This window comes from Ruditapes philippinarum, unplaced genomic scaffold, assembly GCF_026571515.1.
Source record: "Ruditapes philippinarum isolate M1 unplaced genomic scaffold, ASM2657151v2 ctg1728_1_1_1_1, whole genome shotgun sequence".
NCBI classification, from domain to species: Eukaryota; Metazoa; Mollusca; class Bivalvia; order Venerida; family Veneridae; genus Ruditapes; species Ruditapes philippinarum.
Window position 1 is genome coordinate 196,743 of NW_026855921.1, and position 18,274 is coordinate 215,016.

At 34.6% G+C, this 18,274-nt stretch overlaps 1 protein-coding gene across 3 annotated transcripts in view; it reads right to left on the reverse strand.

The window, feature by feature from the left end:
* The window catches only part of LOC132744808 (protein unc-13 homolog D-like), a 333,410-nt gene that overhangs the window by 65,969 nt on the left and 249,167 nt on the right, over positions 1–18,274 (reverse strand). For all 3 annotated transcript variants that reach the window (XM_060733589.1, XM_060733587.1, XM_060733588.1), the window contains one exon: positions 4,785–4,859. In XM_060733589.1, the coding sequence (XP_060589572.1) occupies positions 4,785–4,859 (75 nt within the window). The remainder of the gene's footprint in view (positions 1–4,784; positions 4,860–18,274) is intronic.

The following is an 18,274-nucleotide window of genomic DNA, read 5'->3' on the forward strand; positions in this document are numbered from 1 at the left end:
TGACAAATTGTGAAAAAATAAACAAGATTGAATCATCACCTGCAGTCACTTTATTCATACATTAATAATTATGTTTTTAGTTTAAGCTTTCTTCTTTTTATTTCCTCAAATATAGCAATCAAATTCTCAAGATTGTCATTTGTCAGTTCATTATTTTGTAAAGCAATCCTGCCAATTGTGAATTTTTTTACACATTTTTGTGAATTTTTTATGTTTTTTTTTGGCATTGTGAAGACACCTTATTTCGGGGTCAAAGTTAATAAAAACTAGAACTATCACTAAATGTGATTAATACCCCCACAAGTCTGCTTCGGAAATGAGGATGTTACTAGTAACAGAATACCTTGTAAAAGAATTGAAACATAGAGTTATGGTTGTGGGCAATTAAAGATAATTGTGGTTCATGTATGTTGCATTTCCTTTCAATGTGGTTGGCCATTGATGAAGTTTAATTGAATTACTCTGTAATAAGTCCAGAAAGACAAAGAAAAAGAACAAAGGGCAATAACTCTATAAATACTGAAGATAGAGTTATAGTTCTTGCGCATTGCACTTCCTCTTATTGTGCTTGACCATTGTATGAACTTGTTTTAAATTCCAACCAGTACGTTTTAAGTTATGCTCCGGACAAGGAAAAGTATCAAAGGGCAGTAACTCTGTATTTTGTCAAAATGGAGTTATGGCTCTTGTGCACTGCACTTCCTTTGAATGTCCTTGACAACTGTATGAAGTTGTACTGAATTCCAAACAGTAGTTTTCAAGTTATGCTCTGGACAAGGAAAAGTAACAATGGGCAATAACTCTGTAATTAGTCAAGATGGAGTTATGGTTCTTGTGCACTGCACTTTCCCTTATTGTGCTTGACCATTGTATGAAGTTGTTTTGAATTCCAACCAGTAGTTTTCAAGTCATGCTCTGGACAAGGAAAGGTAACAAAGGGCAGTAACTCTGTAATTTGTCAAGATGGAGTTATGGTTCTTATGCACTGCAATTCCTCTCAATGAGCTTGACCATTGTATGAAGTTATACTGAATTCCAACAATAAGTCTTCAAGTTATGGTCCGGACAAAAGAAAGCAATGGAAAAGTAACAAAGGGCAATAACTCTGTAATTAGTCAAGATGGAGTTATGGTTCTTGTGCACTGCACTTCCCCTTATTGTGCTTGACCATTGTATGAAGTTGTTTTGAATTCCAACCAGTAGTTTTAAAGTCATGCTCTGGACAAGGAAAAGAATCAAAGGGCAGTAACTCTGTAATAAGTCAAAATGGAGTTATGGTTCTTGTGCACTGCACTTCCTCTCAATGTGCTGGACCATTGTATGAAGTTATAATGAATTCCGACAATTAGTCTTCAAGTTATGGTCCAGACAAAAGAAAGCAATGGAAAAGTAATAAAGGGCAATAACTCTGTAATTACTTAAGATAGAGTTATGGTTCTTATGCACTGCACTTCCTCTCAATGTGCTTGACCATTGTATGTAGTTAAATTGAATTCCAACCATTAGTCTTCATTCAAGTTATGCTCCGGACAAAAAAAAGAAGGCAATTGAAAAGCAACAAAGGGCAATAACTCTGTAATTACTTTAGATAGAGTTATGGTTCTTGTGCACTGCACTTCCCCTTAATGTGTTTGACAATTGTATGAAGTTGTTTTGAATTCCAACCAGTAGTTTTCAAGTTATGCCACGGACAAGGAAAAGTAACAAAGGGCAATAGCTCTGTAATTAGTCAAGATAGAGTTATGTTTCTTACGCACTGCACTTCCTCTCAATGTGCTTGACCATTGTATGTAGTTATATTGAATTCCAACCATTAGTCTTCAAGTTATGCTCCGGACAAGGAAAATGCAACGGACAAAAAAAAAAGCAATGGAAAAGCAACAAAGGGCAATAACTCTGTAATTACTTTAGATAGAGTTATGGTTCTTGTGCACTGCACTTCCCCTTATTGTGTTTGACAATTGTATGAAGTTGTTTTGAATTCCAACCAGTAGTTTTCAAGTTATGCCCCGGACAAGGAAAAGTAACAAAGGGCAATAACTCTGTAATTAGACAAGATAGAGTTATGGTTCTTGTGCACTGCACTTCCTCTCAATGTGCTTGACCATTGTATGTAGTTATATTGAATTCCAACCATTAGTTTTCAAGTTATGCTCCGGACAAGGAAAATGCAATGGACGTCTGGACCAACCGACCGACCGTCCGACCAACCGACCGACCACCGGGTGACTCCTATATACCCCCCCAAACTTCGTTTTTGGGGGTATAAAAAATCACTGACTCCGTGACTGTTTGTTAAGTTTCCGGTTACTTCGTGGAAATTTCATTTTCTTGTTTAAGATACAAGTTTGTAGTTGCCCTAGATCGCTCACCTGACGCATCGAACTCATCCGAGCAATTACCTAGACAAGCATTCTGACCAAGTTTCATGACAGGTAAGTGAAAAATGTGACCACTAGAGTGTTAACAAGGTTTTTTCCAAATTTGGGCAGTGTGACCTAGTTTTTGACCCCAGTTGACCAATATTCAAACTTGACCTAGAAATCATCAAAACAAACTTTCAGACCAATTTCCAGGATATTTGGATCAAAACAGTAGCCACTAGAGTGTTAACAAGATTTTTCTGTTTTAAGCTTCTGTGACCTAGTTTTTTATTTGAGATGACCTATGTTTAAACTCATCCTAGTAATGACCTAGACAAGCATCCTGACCAAGTTTGATAACAATTGAGTAAATCAAAGTGCTGCAGCACTGAATGCGACATACATGAAACCGGAGAGACATTAAGGCTTTTTTAAAAAAAACACACACAAAAGATATAACAGAGAAAATTTGTTCCATACAAGTTCGAGATTTGTAGAGCAATATATTTTATGTGTCCCAATCTGATATAATTCAGATTTTCTACTTTCAAGCAGAACAAGTCCAAATTTTTAAATACAGAATGAAATTTATGCCTAAAAACTCTGGTCAATCTTGTAAATCAGTGTCCTTATCGATTTATTCCAAGAAATGATATGTAAATTGAAAAAAAACTGTCAACGAAATATTTCTAAAATAAAAACATGCAAATAAACTTCAAGCATTATACATAATAATTCAAGAATGTTAATTAGAATTGCTTCGTGTTATATCATAGTGGGCATATAGAAAATAAAATATAAGTCATTTGTATTTTTATTTTTATTTCTCTTGCATATGTCTCATTAAAAATATTTTGGTTAAAATCATCAGCAATTAATGGTGTATTTTTTTAGATTTTTTTTTCATTTACATCACTTAAGCACTACATTGTTAAGTTGTCCTTTCAATTTCACACTTAATTCCATTTTCAAATTGTTTGCTTCTTACAATTGTATAGAATTTCTTTAAACAAAGTATGTATCCGCTGGTTTATTACATGTATAATAAGTACTCGTCCGAACGTCAGAGATGATGCAGAATCTATTTTTAGAATAGTGTTATCTTCTGGTCGAAGGCTATTATAATCTCATAGCAGGTTAACTCATATCGTGACCTAGAAACTTATGTAAACAAAACACAAGAATCGGAAGTAGAACTGATATTATAACTTCCTTCAATAAAGATTACCATGAAAGACTACATGGTGGTTAAGTGTTGAAAAACTCCCTTGTTACATGCATTTTCAAAAATAGATATTTATAATTCAAATCATTGTACTGTAGTCTAATTTATTAATAACTGCTGGATATTCAGCTAAACCCGCGGTATGAGTCACGAAAAGAGTTCTTCTTTTATTGATGCGCGAGTTATTCTAAAGTCACGAAAAACTTTTGATCTGTTAATAAAAATGTTTTGTTTAATGGGGAAATATTTATTTCCTGCTAATAATTTCTATGAATTATTGAGCTTACTCCTTAATTAGAGCATAATTTGCTGTTCTACTTTTTCGACAGCGGTAAATCGTTTCAGCAGTTATTTGCATAATTGCACAATAATACTACGGGGCTACAACGTTTTAATCAATCAAATACGTTTATAATTTAACTTGGATAACTTAATTTGAAATTGAAAAGGCTAAATATGGAAGTTTTTAAGATATCCCGACGAAGTATGGGAGTTTCATAGGATCAAATTCATGTACTATTTCGTGGGCTGTTATTCGGTTGAGGACACATTGCGCGATTGTAGTCGACGAAATCCCATGTGTAGATGACATAGCTCTGAACGCGCCTGAGGGCGCATCCGTCGCAAAAATGTGACCACTAGAGTGTTAACAAGGTTTTTCTATTTTAAGCTCCCATGAGCTAGTTTTTCATCCGAGATGACCCATGTTTGAACTCATCCGAGCTATTAAATAGACAAGCATCCTGACAAAGTTTGATGATGACTGAGGCAAAAATGTGACCGCTAAAGTGTTAACGAACAAGTGTGGACGGACGACAGACATTCAACGATCCTAAAAGCTCACACTGAGCTAAGCTCAGGTGAGCTTAACAGGGATAATCTTAATAATAATTTTACAATCTATTTAGTAATGACAGAGTTATAAGGCTTATATATTGGATTTGATCTTTGACCTCCGGTAATCACCTTGACCACAAAATGCGGACATTAGTCTTGCATGCAACATGCCAGTGGTGAAGATATTTGCAAAATATTTTGACAATCCATCAAATAATGACAAAGGTATTATGCAAAATGGATTAGACATTTCATCTCCAGTAACCATGAACATGCGGACATAAGATGTATAAACCTATCTGTGGATGTTTCTAAATTCAAAATTTTATCATTACATGTATGTTGATAAATATATTTACATCAGTGATTTTTGTTACTCCAAGCAGGGCACAATCTGGATCACGGAAATCTATTTTCCTCCATTCATCTATCACCTGTAGATATAATATTTGTCAAATACAGTTCATGTACATCTTACAGTATTACATCCTAATTCAATACCGTCTCTATAATGTAACTATATTAAGTTTTGAAAATTTATATATTTTTACAAATTTTTTATTATTTCATATTATACACTAAAAGCGATTTTCTTAAATTCTGTATTTCATATTCTAACACTCTTTGTGAATTTGTCACTATACACAAACAAGAGTGCCAAGATGACTTTACATCACTCACTTGACACATCGAACTCATCCGAACAATCACCAAGACAAGCAATATGACCAAGTTTCATGACAGGTAAGTCAAAAATGTGACCACTAGAGTGTTAACAAGGATTATCCATATTTGAGCAGTGTGACCTAGTTTTTGACCCCTGGTGACCCATATTCAAACTTGACCTAGAAATCATCAAAACAAACATTCAGACTAATTTCCAGGATATTTGGAAAACAACAGTAGCCACTAGAGTGTTAACAAGATTTTTCTCTTTTAGCTCCTATGACCTAGTTTTTCCTCCGAGATGACCCATGTTCGAACTCATCCGAGCAATTACCTAGACAAGCATTCTGACCAAGTTTGAAGATGATTGAGTCAAAAATGTGACCACTAGAGAGTTAACAAGGTTTTTCTATTTTTAGATCCTGGGACCTAGTTTTTCATGCGAGATGACCCATGTTCGAACTCATCCGAGCAATTACCTAGACAAGCATCCTGACCAAGTTTGATGATGATGATTGAGTCAAAAGTGTGACCACTAGATTGTTAACAAGGTTTATCTATTTTTAGCTCCTGTGACCTAGTTTTTCATCTGAGTGACCCATGTTCGAACTCATCCGAGCTATTATCTAGACAAGCATCCCAACACAATTTGATGATGATTGAGGCAAAAATGTGACCGCTAGAGTGTTAACAAGGTTTTTCTATTTTTAGCGCCTGTGACATAGTTTTTCATCCGAGATGACCCATGTTCAAACTCATGCGAGCTTTTACCTAGATAAGCATCCTGACAAAGTTTGATGATGATTGAGGCAAAAATGTGACCGCTAGAGTGTTAACGAACAAGTGTGGACCGACGACAGACGACGGACATTAAACGATCCTAAAAGCTCACCCTGAGCTAGCTCAGGTGAGCTAAAAAGAAGAAAAAACCCCAGTGTTAAACTGCCGATAAACACTGGTTAGGGATTACATGTATAATGATGTGGCTGTTATTTTTTTCTTCCTCGATAATATAGTTTTAAGACAACAATTATAAAGCATTGTTACTGCTATTTTCCGTTCTTACAATGTTTTCTTTTCATATTATGCTGAAATAATATCTAACATACACTACAGTCACCGGTTTGATTCATATCAGTTCATAAAATTTATATGACAAATCGGCACCAATTAGTAAGCAGCGTAATGACGTCATCCTAAGTATACAACTCATTCATAAAGGCGCTAGAATGACGTCATTTTAAACTAATTATGCAATGATGTAAACACATTATGTTATAGTATATCGAACTTGACTGTTATGCGGAAAGGGCCTGGGGCGACATTTAGGGGTTTTCTCTACAGAAAATGATCGAGGCCGTAAGGTCGAGAACATTTTATATAGGGAAAACCCGAGATTTGCCCCAAGCCATGATATTTCCACATAAAAGTTTGTCATACTATAACTGTTTAATCGCATAATAAACATATATAACAAGAGCTGTCACAGGAGACAGTGAAGCTCTACTAATTAAATACTGGACGCAGAAAGGAAGACTAAACTATAAACCGTGTTACAAAGTCTTGTAATTATAGGTCTATATACTATAGGTTAATTATCATATTGTTACAATGGGATTACAGTGTTTTTTTCTGGTTTTTCTTCTTCTTTCATTACCAGTAAAATGTGTTTCATGACAAGTTTACAGTATGCTTTTTTCATAATTGATATAGAATAAAATATATTTAATAAACAAGAACGTGTTTGTTAACACAAATGCCCCCGGCTCAGATTCTTGTCAGTAGCAATATTTCAAAAAATGTTTACCCATTCACTCAGTTATGGACAGAAAAATTGCCAAAAAATTGTAAACACAAGCTATATAGCTTGACAAAGTCATGGCATTTTGTAATTGTGAAAAATATAAGTTGCCAAGTCATTGCTCTGACTTGTGAAGTTGAAAAATTTCAACTTCATGCAAGTTATCTTCCTACCAAATATGAAATACATCTGTCATTAAATAAAGGCTGTATGGGCAAAAGTGTAAAGATCTATTTTGAGCACTCAGGTGACCTTGACCAAACTGACCCTAACTCTATCCAAATGAAGAATACCATGTAAGTTATCTTCCTACCAAATATGAAATACACCTGTCAATAAATAAAGGCTGTATGAGCAAAAGTGTAAAAATCTATTTTTAGCACTGGTGACCTTGACGCAACTGACCCCTTACTCCATCCAAAGGAAGAATACCATGCAAGTTATCTTCCTACCAAATGTAAATTACATCTGTCAATAAATAAAAGCTGTATTGGCAAAAGTGTAAAAATCCATTTTTAGCACAAGTGACCTTGACCCACTGATCCCTACCCCCAATCAAAAGGATGAATACCATGCAAGTTGTCTTCCTACCAAATATAAAATATATCTGTCACTTAATAAAGGCTGTATGAGCAAATGTGTAAAAATCTATTTTTAGCAATGGTGACCTTGACCTAGCTCACCACTAACTCCATCAAAGTTTATGTTTCTATCAATTATAAATAACATCTGTCTATAGAATAAGGTTAATACACCTGTAAAAATCTATTTTTAACATTGGTGACCTTACATTGGTAACATTGACCTTGACCCAAATGACCCCTTACTACACCCAAAGAAGGAGGACCTCCCTTGGCATGTTTGTATTAAACTAAGACATCAACTAAAAAATAAAGGCTGTATGAGCAAAAATGTTTATATTTATTTTTTAAACAAGTGACCTTGACCTTGACCCTAGAGACTGCTTACTCCACAAAAAATTAGAGGACCATCAAAGGTATCCACCTACTAAAAACGAAAGATATCATTAAAGAAATTAAGCAATTAGGAGAAATTTAAGATAAATCCAACTTGCCGAAATAGGTTAACCAGACAAGGCCCTGTTTTCAAAGTGAAAAAAGGGAAATAACTGGGAAATATGGATGACACAGTTATATAACTTGGCAATATCATGTACTTTGTATTGATAAGTAAGTGTGGAAATTATAAAGCCATTAGTATAGATAGAACTTAAGATATTTCCAACTTAAGTGCTGAAAGGGCAATAACTTGAAAATATGAAAGCCAGAGTTATGTAACTTGCCCAGATCATGTACTTTGTATTGATTAGTAAGTGTTTAAACTAAGAAGCCATTGGTACAGGTAGAACTTAAGAAAAATCCAACTTGCCGTTCTAGGTTAACCTCGTACGGACGGACGGATGGACGGACGGTTCAATTACTATATGCCCGCGGGCATAAAAATAAATTGGGATATAAATATATATCTTCTTACAACAATAAGTTATATGTGTTAACATAAATTCCAAGTTCAAGGGGAATAATACTTGAAACAGTCACACTATGTGGCTAGAGTTATGGACCTTGCACACAACATGTGTGTTATGATTTCAAGTTTGAAGTAGATACCTTAAAAAGTAAAGAAGTTATAATATTTCTTAAAGAAAATTCTAATTTCAAAGGGAGATAAATCTGAAAATATTGCTTCAAGAGTTATGAACCTTGTCACGTAAGATGTGGTTGATGATAAGAAGTTTGAGGTATATACTTTTTAACTAAAGAAGTTATAGTAAACTAGAAATGTGTCCATAGGACACGGATGCCCCCACACGCCACTGTTCTGTCAATCTTATGACTCTAGGTCAAATATTTTTTGGACTACATGTGCAACAAGTTGAAAACTAAAAATCAACAAAGGGCCATAATTCTGTTAAATTTGGTTGCAGCAAAAATTTTACCTTTACTACCACCTACACATTAAGGTTGTTAATCACTGGAAGTTTAAGCAAAATCTGCCATCTGGTTTAAGAGGAGTTGCGTTCACAAAATTTCTACATAGTATATAATGAAAAAAACAACAAGGGCCATAATTCTGTTAAATTTGGTTGCAGCAAAAATTCCTACCTTAACTACCACCTACACATTAAGGTTGTTAATCCCTGGAAGTTTAAGCAAAATCTGCCATGCGGTTTAAGAGGAGTTGCATTCACAAAATTTCTACATAGTATATAGTGAAAAAATCAACAAAGGGCCATAATTCTGTTAAATTTGGTCGCAGCAAAAATTCCTTCCTTTACTACCATCTACACATTAAGGTTGTTCATCCCTGTAAGTTTAAGCAAAATCTGCCATGCGGTTTAAGAGGAATTGCATTCACAAAATTTCTACATAGTATATAGTGAAAAAATCAACAAAGGGCCATAATTCTGTTAAATTTGGTTGCAGCAAAAATTCCTTCCTTTACTACCATCTACACATTAAGGTTGTTCATCCCTGTAAGTTTAAGCAAAATCTGCCATGCGGTTTAAGAGGAGTTGCATTCACAAAATTTCTACATAGTATATAGTGAAAAAATCAACAAAGGGCCATAATTCTGTTAAATTTGGTCGCAGCAAAAATTCCTTCCTTTACTACCATCTACACATTAAGGTTGTTCATCCCTGTAAGTTTAAGCAAAATCTGCCATGCGGTTTAAGAGGAGTTGCGTTCACAAAATTTCTAAATAGTATCTAGTGAAATAATCAACAATGGGCCATAATTCTCTTAAATTTTGTCGCAGCAAAAATTCCTTCCTTTACTACCATCTACACATTAAGGTTGTTCATCCCTGTAAGTTTAAGCAAAATCTGCCATGCGGTTTAAGAGGAGTTGCGTTCACAAGATTTCGGGACGTACGGACGGACGGACGGACTGACGGACAGACAAGTGCAACGCTATATGCTTCCACATTGTGGGGGCATAGAAATAACATTTTTCTAAAAAAAAATCTTAGTTAATGGGGAGATAATTCTTGCAATATTGGTGCTAGAGTTAAGAACCTTGTCACATAAGATGGAACATAAATTTGAAGTATAAAGTTAATCTCTTAAGAAATGAAGAAATAACAGTAAAAAATAATATTTTTTACGGAAAAATTCTAAGTTCAAGGGGAGATAAATTTGAAAATATTGGTTCTTAAGTTATTTACCTTGTCACAAGATTTGGTTTATAATAAGGAACATATATTTGAAGTATGACGTTGATCTCTCAGAAATAAAAAACTTGAAATGTGTCCATAGGTGTCCAATGTTTCGTCAATCTTATGACTCTAGGTCAAATTTTTTGGGCTACATGTGCCACAAGTTGAAAACTAAAAATCTTTTACTAAGTAAAGGGCAAGAACTTTACAAATACTGAATAAATCCACAAGCAAATCCCAAGGTGCATAAGTACACCGACCAACATTCTTGTAAACTTTCAGGCCTACAGGTCAAATACTTTTTCAGCTATGCATGAACAAGTTGAAAATTGCAAATTTATACTAAGTCAAGGGCAATAACTCTAACAAAATTGAAAAAAATCCACATGCAAAATCCCAGGTGCACAGCTTCACAGTGATCAAGCAATCATGGAACAAATAACACAACATAATGAAATGGTTTTAACTCTTCTAATACTGGATAAATCTACAAGCAAAAAGGTGCACATCTACACATGCTGACCAACATTCCTGTTAAGTTTCATGACTCTAGGTTAAATACATTTTGAGCTATGCATGACACAAATTGAAAATTGCAAATTTTCACAAAGTCAAGGGCAATAATTTTTAACGAAACAGAATAAATCCACAAGCGAAACCCCAGGTGAACAACTACACATGCTGAGCAACATTCCTGTAAGGTTTCATGACTCTAGGTCAAATACTTTTTGAGTTACGTATGACACAAGTTGAAAATTGCAAATTTTTACTAAGTCAAGGGCAATAACTCCAAATAAAATAAATCCACACGAAAATACCCAGGTGCACAACTTCACATGCTGAGCAACATTCCTGTAAGGTTTCATGACTTTAGGTCAAATACTTTTTGTGCTACCTGCGACCCAAAATGAAAACGGAAGGATGGACAAGGGTAAATGGAGATAAATCTGAAAATATTGGTGCTAGACTTATTTACCTTGTCACATAAGATGTGTTGATGATAAGGAACATATATTTGAAGTTGATACCTTAAGAAATAAAGAAGTAACAGTAAACAAGAGGGCCATGATGGCCCTGAAGTCGCTCACCTGTATATAGGCCCCTGTAGCGGGGCCAGTTTAAACCCCAGGGCTTTTATTTGAACAAACTTGGTAGACACCCATTAGAAGATGTTTCATGCTAAACATCTAAGGTCTAGCTGGTCACACATATAGTTAAAAACAATGACACACCTGGGGTAGGGCCAGTTTGGACCCCAGGGCTTTTATTTGAACAATCTTTGTAGACACTTACTAGAAAATGTTTCATGCTTAATATCTGAACTCTAGCTATTCAGATTTTCGAAGAAGATTTTTAAGTTTTTGCTATACACATATAAGGAAAATCAATGACCCCCGGGGTGGGGCCAATTTTGACCTCAGGGCTTCTATTTGAACAAACTGTGTAGACACTTACTAGAAGATGTTTCATGCTTAATATCTAAACTCTAGCTATTTGGGTTTTTTCAAAGAAGATTTTTAAGTTTTTGCTTTACACATATAAGGAAAATCAATGTCCCCTGGGGCGGGGCCAATTTTGACCCAAAGGCTTTTATTTGAACAAACTTTGTAGACACTCACTAGAAGATGCTTCGTGCTTAATATCTAAACTCTAGCTATTTGAGTTTTTTCAAAGAAGATTTTTTAAGTTTTTGTTATACACATATAAGGAAAATCAATTATCCCCGGGGCGGGCCAAATTTGATCCCAGGGCTTTTATTTGAACAAACTTGGTAGACACTCACTAGAAGATGTTTCATGCTTAGTATCTAAACTCTAGCTATTTGGATTTTTTCAAAGAAGACTTTTTAATTTTTTGCTATACACATAAAAGGAAAATCAATGACCCCCAGGGCGGGCCAATTTTGACCCCAGGGCTTTTATTTGAACAAACTTGGTAGACATCCATTAGAACATGTTTCATGCTAAATATCTTAGCTCTAGCTCTTTGGGTTCTTTAAAAGAAGATTTTTTAAGTTTTTACTATATGCATATAGGGAAAATCAATGACCCCCTGGGGCGGGGCCAATTTTGACCCCTGGGCTTTTATTTGAACAAACTTGGTAGACACCCATTAGAAGATGTTTCATGCTAAATTTCTTAGCTCTAGCTCTTTGGGTTCTTTAAAAGAAGATTTTTTAAGTTTTTACTTTATGCATATAGGGAAAATCAATGACCCCCTGGGGCAGGGCCAATTTTGACTCCAGGGCTTTTATTTGAACAAACTTGGTAGACACTCACTAGAAGATGTTTCATGCCAAATATCTAAGCTCTAGCTCTTTGGGTTTTTTAGAAGAAGATATTTTAAGTTTTTTCTTTTGGTTGCCATGGCAACCAGAGTTCTGCATGGAATTAAATTCTTTGAACAATTTTCAAAGGTGACCACCAAAGGAACATTCCTGTGAAGTTTGGTTGAAATTGGCTAAGTGGTTTATGAGGAGATGTCATTTAAAGTAAAAGTTTACGGACGATGGACGCCGGACGGACGCCGGACAAAAAGCGATCACAAAAGCTCACCCTGTCACTTTGTGACAGGTGAGCTAAAAATAATATTTTTTAACCTTTTCCCTTATATAAGCGTGTTTCGACGGCTTCCCCCCCCCCCCTTTTTGAGGCCAGTGAAAAACAGTAAAAAAAAAGCCCTATTTAGGCCCCAAACACTGTTTTTCGTTTGAGAAATATTGTTAAAAAAAGGGACCACTTTTTCGGCGCCGTCCATCATCCAAATATTACATGAGGGGGTTGCCAGAAGGGGGATGTGCTCCCTTCTGTTTGGGGGGTTTGAAGGGGGGCGGAGTCCCCCTCATCACCAAGAAAATTTTGGACATGTGACAGGCTAAAAATGGCCTCAGGTAACTAGTAACCGATGCTGAAAAGCCTTTTACTCTATCTCAATTCATTGAGAAGTTGCAGCACTTTGAAATCAGTTTTGATGGAAAAAAACAATGCACAATAGTGATTTTTGGCAATTTTGAGACGTCCCCCCATTGCCATGGTATCAGGAAATTTACAATTGAGCATGCTGTTACAGAGGCTATGGTGTAGTCAACATTTGTGCCAAGTTTCATTAGTATTGAAGCATTTTTCATAGTTTCAGCAGTTTGAACTTGTTACAGGAGGCTTTTCAATGAAAACGGCCATTTTTCGCAATATGCTCATGGGGTAAAAGGTTAAGGAAAATTCAAGTTCAAGGAGAGATAAATATGAAAATATTGGTGTTAGAGTTATGAACCTTAACCTATAAGATTTGGTTGATGATAAGGAACATATATTTGAAGTTGATACCTTAAGAAATGAGGTTTTAGTGAAAAAGATTTACTGCACCACAACTTTAATCTGAACGCTGGTCCGCGAGTAGGACAGCTCTCCATATACTTCGTATAGTCGAGCTAAAAATTTTGATTGATGTGTATTTTTATGACCTTTATAGCGCAATAGGGTAAACTACAGGTTTATAATTTCTAATTGTCCTATAGGATCCAGAAGTGTATGTCCATGTTCTGTCTTATTTATAAATATTTTCAACATTATAGAAGCTAAGATTGTTTTTTTATGTTATTTTTTTTTAAAGCAGCACGCCTCCAGATTCATGTTAATTTTCATTCAAATTTTGGAAATGTATTTAAAAAAGTAAAATATTGTGAGGTGAACACATATTTAAGGGGGAGAATCACCCCGTTCGTTACCCAAACAAACAAGAGGGCCATGATGGCCCTGAAATCGCTCACCTGTATATAGGCCTCCGGGGTGGGGCCAATTTTAACACAGGGGCTTTCATTTGAACAAACTTGGTAGACACCCATTTGAAGCTGTTTCATGATAAATATCTAGGCTCTAGCTGTAAGAAGATTTTTTAAGCTTTTACTATACACATATAGGGAAAAACAATGACCCCCCCTCTGGGCGGGGCAAATTTTGTCCACAGGGCTTTTATTTGAACAAACTTGGTAGTCACTCACTAGAAGATAGTTTATGCTTAATATCTAAACTCTAGCTCTTTGAGTTTTTTAAAAGAAGATTTTTTAAGTTTTTACTATAAACATATAAGGAAAATCAATGATCCATGGGGCGGGGCCAATTTTGACCCCAAGGCCCTTATTTGAAAAAACTTGGTAGACACCCACTAGAAGATGTTTCATGCTAAATATCTTAGCTCTAGCTCATAGGTTGTTTTTTTTAAAGAAGATTTTTAAAGTTTTTATTATATACATAAAGGGAAAAACAATGACCCCCTGGGTGGGGCCAATTTTGACCCTAGGGCTTTTATTTGAACAAACTTGGTTGACACTCACTAGAAGATGTTTCATGCTTAATATCTAAGCTCTATCTTTTTGGGCTTTTTAAAAGAAGATTTTTTAAGTTTTTACCATATACATATAAGGAAAATCAATGATCCGTGGGGCGGGCCAATTTTAACCCCAGGGCCCTTATTTGAACAAAAATGGTAGGCACCCATTAGAAGATGTTTCATGCTAAATATCTTAGTCTTAGCTCTTAGGGCTTTTTTAAAGAAGATATTTTAAGTTTTTACAATATACATATAAGGAAAATCAATGACCCCCTGGGGTGGGGCCAATTTTGACCCTCGGGCTTTTATTTGAACAAACTTGGTAGACACTCACTAGAAGATGTTTTATGCTTAATATCTAAGCTTTATCCATTTGGGCTTTTTAAAAGAAGATTTTTTAAGTTTTTACTATATAGAAATAAGGAAAATCAATGACCCCCTGGGGCAGGGCCAATTTTGACCTCAGGGCATTCATTTGATCAAACTAGGTAGACACTGACTAGATGATGTTTCATGCCAAATATGTAAGCTGATCTAGCTCTTACAGTTTTCTAAAAGAAGATATTTTAAGTTTTTTCTTTTGGTTGCCATGGCAACCAGAGTTCTGCTTGGAATTAAATTCTTTGAACGATTTTTAAAGTTGACTACCAAAGGAACATTCCTGTGAAGTTTGGATGGAATTGGCTTAGCGTTTTATGAGGAGATGTTGTTTAAAGTAAAAGTTTACGGACAACGGACGGACGGACAACGGACGGACGCTCGACAAAAAGCGATCACAAAAGCTCACCATGTCACTTTGTGACATGTGAGCTAAAAAGATGGCAGATGCAGATGAAAAGTAAGTTTTTCATTTTCTTCTCTGAAATTCGTGATGTTCTTGCGTAAAGGTATATATAATAACATTCTCCACAATTTCCCCGGCACACAGGATTTTATTTCATGATGTTTTGTCCCATACTTCTTTTGAAATGCACGTCACTAGAATCAAAGCGAGAGAATTTTTCCACCTGTTTGATCGTGATAACGTAGGGCTTCTTCTCTAAAATTCACTGTTTCTTTTACATATTTGTATATAACTTTAAAAAGTTGTAGTATGTCCTCATCTAAGCATCCATGCCCATTCTGACTAGACCGCTGTTAATATTAATATTGGGGCATTTTCCGGAAATGATAATGTATGGCGCACAAAATATCAATGATAACGTATGGAATATTTTTATACTTGATGGATTTCCGTTTGTCCAGTTAGCTGATAATGAATTATTTGTATGTAGGAAATGATAGATATCTGAAAAAGTTATTTGTCGGTTCAGAAATAAATTGAAATTATTGAACATGCTGTCCCATCAGGTATAAATATCTTTCTAGCTGGTGGCATAATAGATATTCATTGTTAATATACTAATCTTTATCTACCAATTAAAACACATGTATAGTTTGAGAATATTTTTGGTATAAAATGCAGAATGGAAAGAAAAGCCTCCATTTTTTCAGGCAACATTGTGTATTGTTGTTTTCACATTAAATTTCGCCAGTGTTGTGCAATAAATTATAGTCTTTTCCTCTTATCAGAGAAAAGAAACGCATTCAGCGAAGCAAAAATGTTGAAAAGGTACGAGGGGTAGATATATTTTTATCCAAAGAAAAAGTCTAAAATCATTTCTAAGAAATTTGAACCGCCTCAAACATAAACAAAACGAATGTGATTGCGACTAGCTTACATCCAGATGAGATGAGCCTGTGTTTATTCAATCTGGTCGCTCATTGAAGAGAATATTAAATGAGTGTAGGTTCTATATTGAATTTATTGAATGAGTTAAAAAATAATGTTATGCAATAAATTTAGTTAATAGGAACTTTCCTATTTATTTGACGGCTGTTAATATTGAAACGCTACCATTTACATTGATGTTGTGCCACTTTGATGCCAGATAGCCATACAGTTTTTTTTTATATTTGAAATGAAATGAACGTCATAAGTTGATCAAAACAATTACATGCAATTCATGAATTTACCTATGATATTCTGGCGTTTTTTCCACAAACGCCCCAACAAAAACAATCAATTTAAAAAAAAGTATTGTAGGTATCGGCAATTAATTAAAGAGTAAAATTGAAATTTGCTTATTAATTTCTAGTGGTAATCATTTTACCGACTATGAAATATATCAAATCGGATTTGGATTTCGATGTTTTTATCCATGCCTGAAAAACCGTCTGAAACCTTTAATGCCAGACAGCTCATGTGCTCAGAAGACATCATTATCTTAGATTTACATTATACTTTCCTGCGCTACTTTGTACGTAAATGGCGCTTTGTGTGATACGTTGACGTCTGTAACGTTATTATTGTTTATCATTGTTGTTGTTATTGTTTGACATTCATACTTGTGTCATGCTATAAAAAATTAGCTATTTTCTTGTTATATTTTATATATTGTGTATATTCAAGGGACTCTACTGAGGTTTTTTGACATGACGGGACTGGAAATTTTTTTTTTTGAGATTATTACTCCATTTGATGTAGATCTATACTAATAACTTATGTGCAAAATTTCAGATCATAAGCTTGCTCCGTTTTTCCAGAATAATTATTATAATAGTGAAAAATGACCCAAAATTGAAAAGCGTTTAAATGCTTTTCACACAAATCGGACTGAGAAAAGCACAAACATATGATTTTCAATGTATTTCTTCAAAATTTTTGGTTAATATATTTTATTAATATTTATGTTTTAAGTGCCCATGTTTATCTATGTGAAAAATTAAAATTTCATGTGTTTAGGCTTATAAACCTCAGTGGAGTTCCTTTAAATAAGTGAGTGAAATATTTGTATTGAATTTCATTTTAAATTTTATTTTGTATTTTCTGATTTCAAAATTATAAATTTATAAATGATAAAACTAAATTATACCCTTTTTCTTTGTTAAATCCCAAGTACATTTATGTGGTCAATTAGAATGTCCCAAACAAGTGACATGTTGTTACAGAGAAGCCAACGTGCTAAAAACCTTTTACAACAGACAAAGAATTGCAAAATGCTTGTTATATTAACATCTGTGATAAACTTAATTCTTTTAAATACATAGACAATTAAATTTACTAATAGTAATAAGAAAAAATGTAAGTTATTTCTCAAGAATTTTCAGTGTGTGTTTGTGTTTGTTTACCCTCGCCACCGGAAAGAGACCATATGGGCGATCATATACTTCATTTATAACCTAATAATAGGGGAGCTGATGTTTCTTTACTTATTGTTATATCCTAACATGTGTTATGTGCATACCATATCCCCCATGACAGGGTAGTCTCTACGTACAACCTCTGCCATGGGAGGAAGATGGGGCAATCCCATTCTAAGTTTAAAGTTTCTAAAATTTAATTATCAAAATGCACTTGTTTTAAAAATGGCCAAGACATTTATAGAGGTTACCGTCTTTTATAACAGGTCAATTTAAGAAGAAAATTTCAATATTTACATATAAAAATTACAGAATTCGCATACTTACAATACATGCGATGAAGGCATGTCAGGAACGTTTTTTGACCAATTCAATGTGGGCTCACTGTGGTTTATATTGTTTTCTATATTAAATGTAATAAACCATATTCATTGGGATGCATATGATTAATTACATGTTTGTAACTAGCGGAATTTGTTATAAGTTTTGTAAATTTTGTAAGTTCTACCGAACACCCGCTTTATAAGAGTAATTTTGATTCATTTAGAGATGATTGCCTCCTCTGTCCTCATTGGTCTAAAATTCGTTTTACAAAATAAGGAGGTCAATCCGATTTTGTTAAAATTTCTGCAAGTTTTGAGTTGACCTATTTTGACAAGTTTGTCGCGCGGACCAGATAGAAATTTAGCAGGTGCC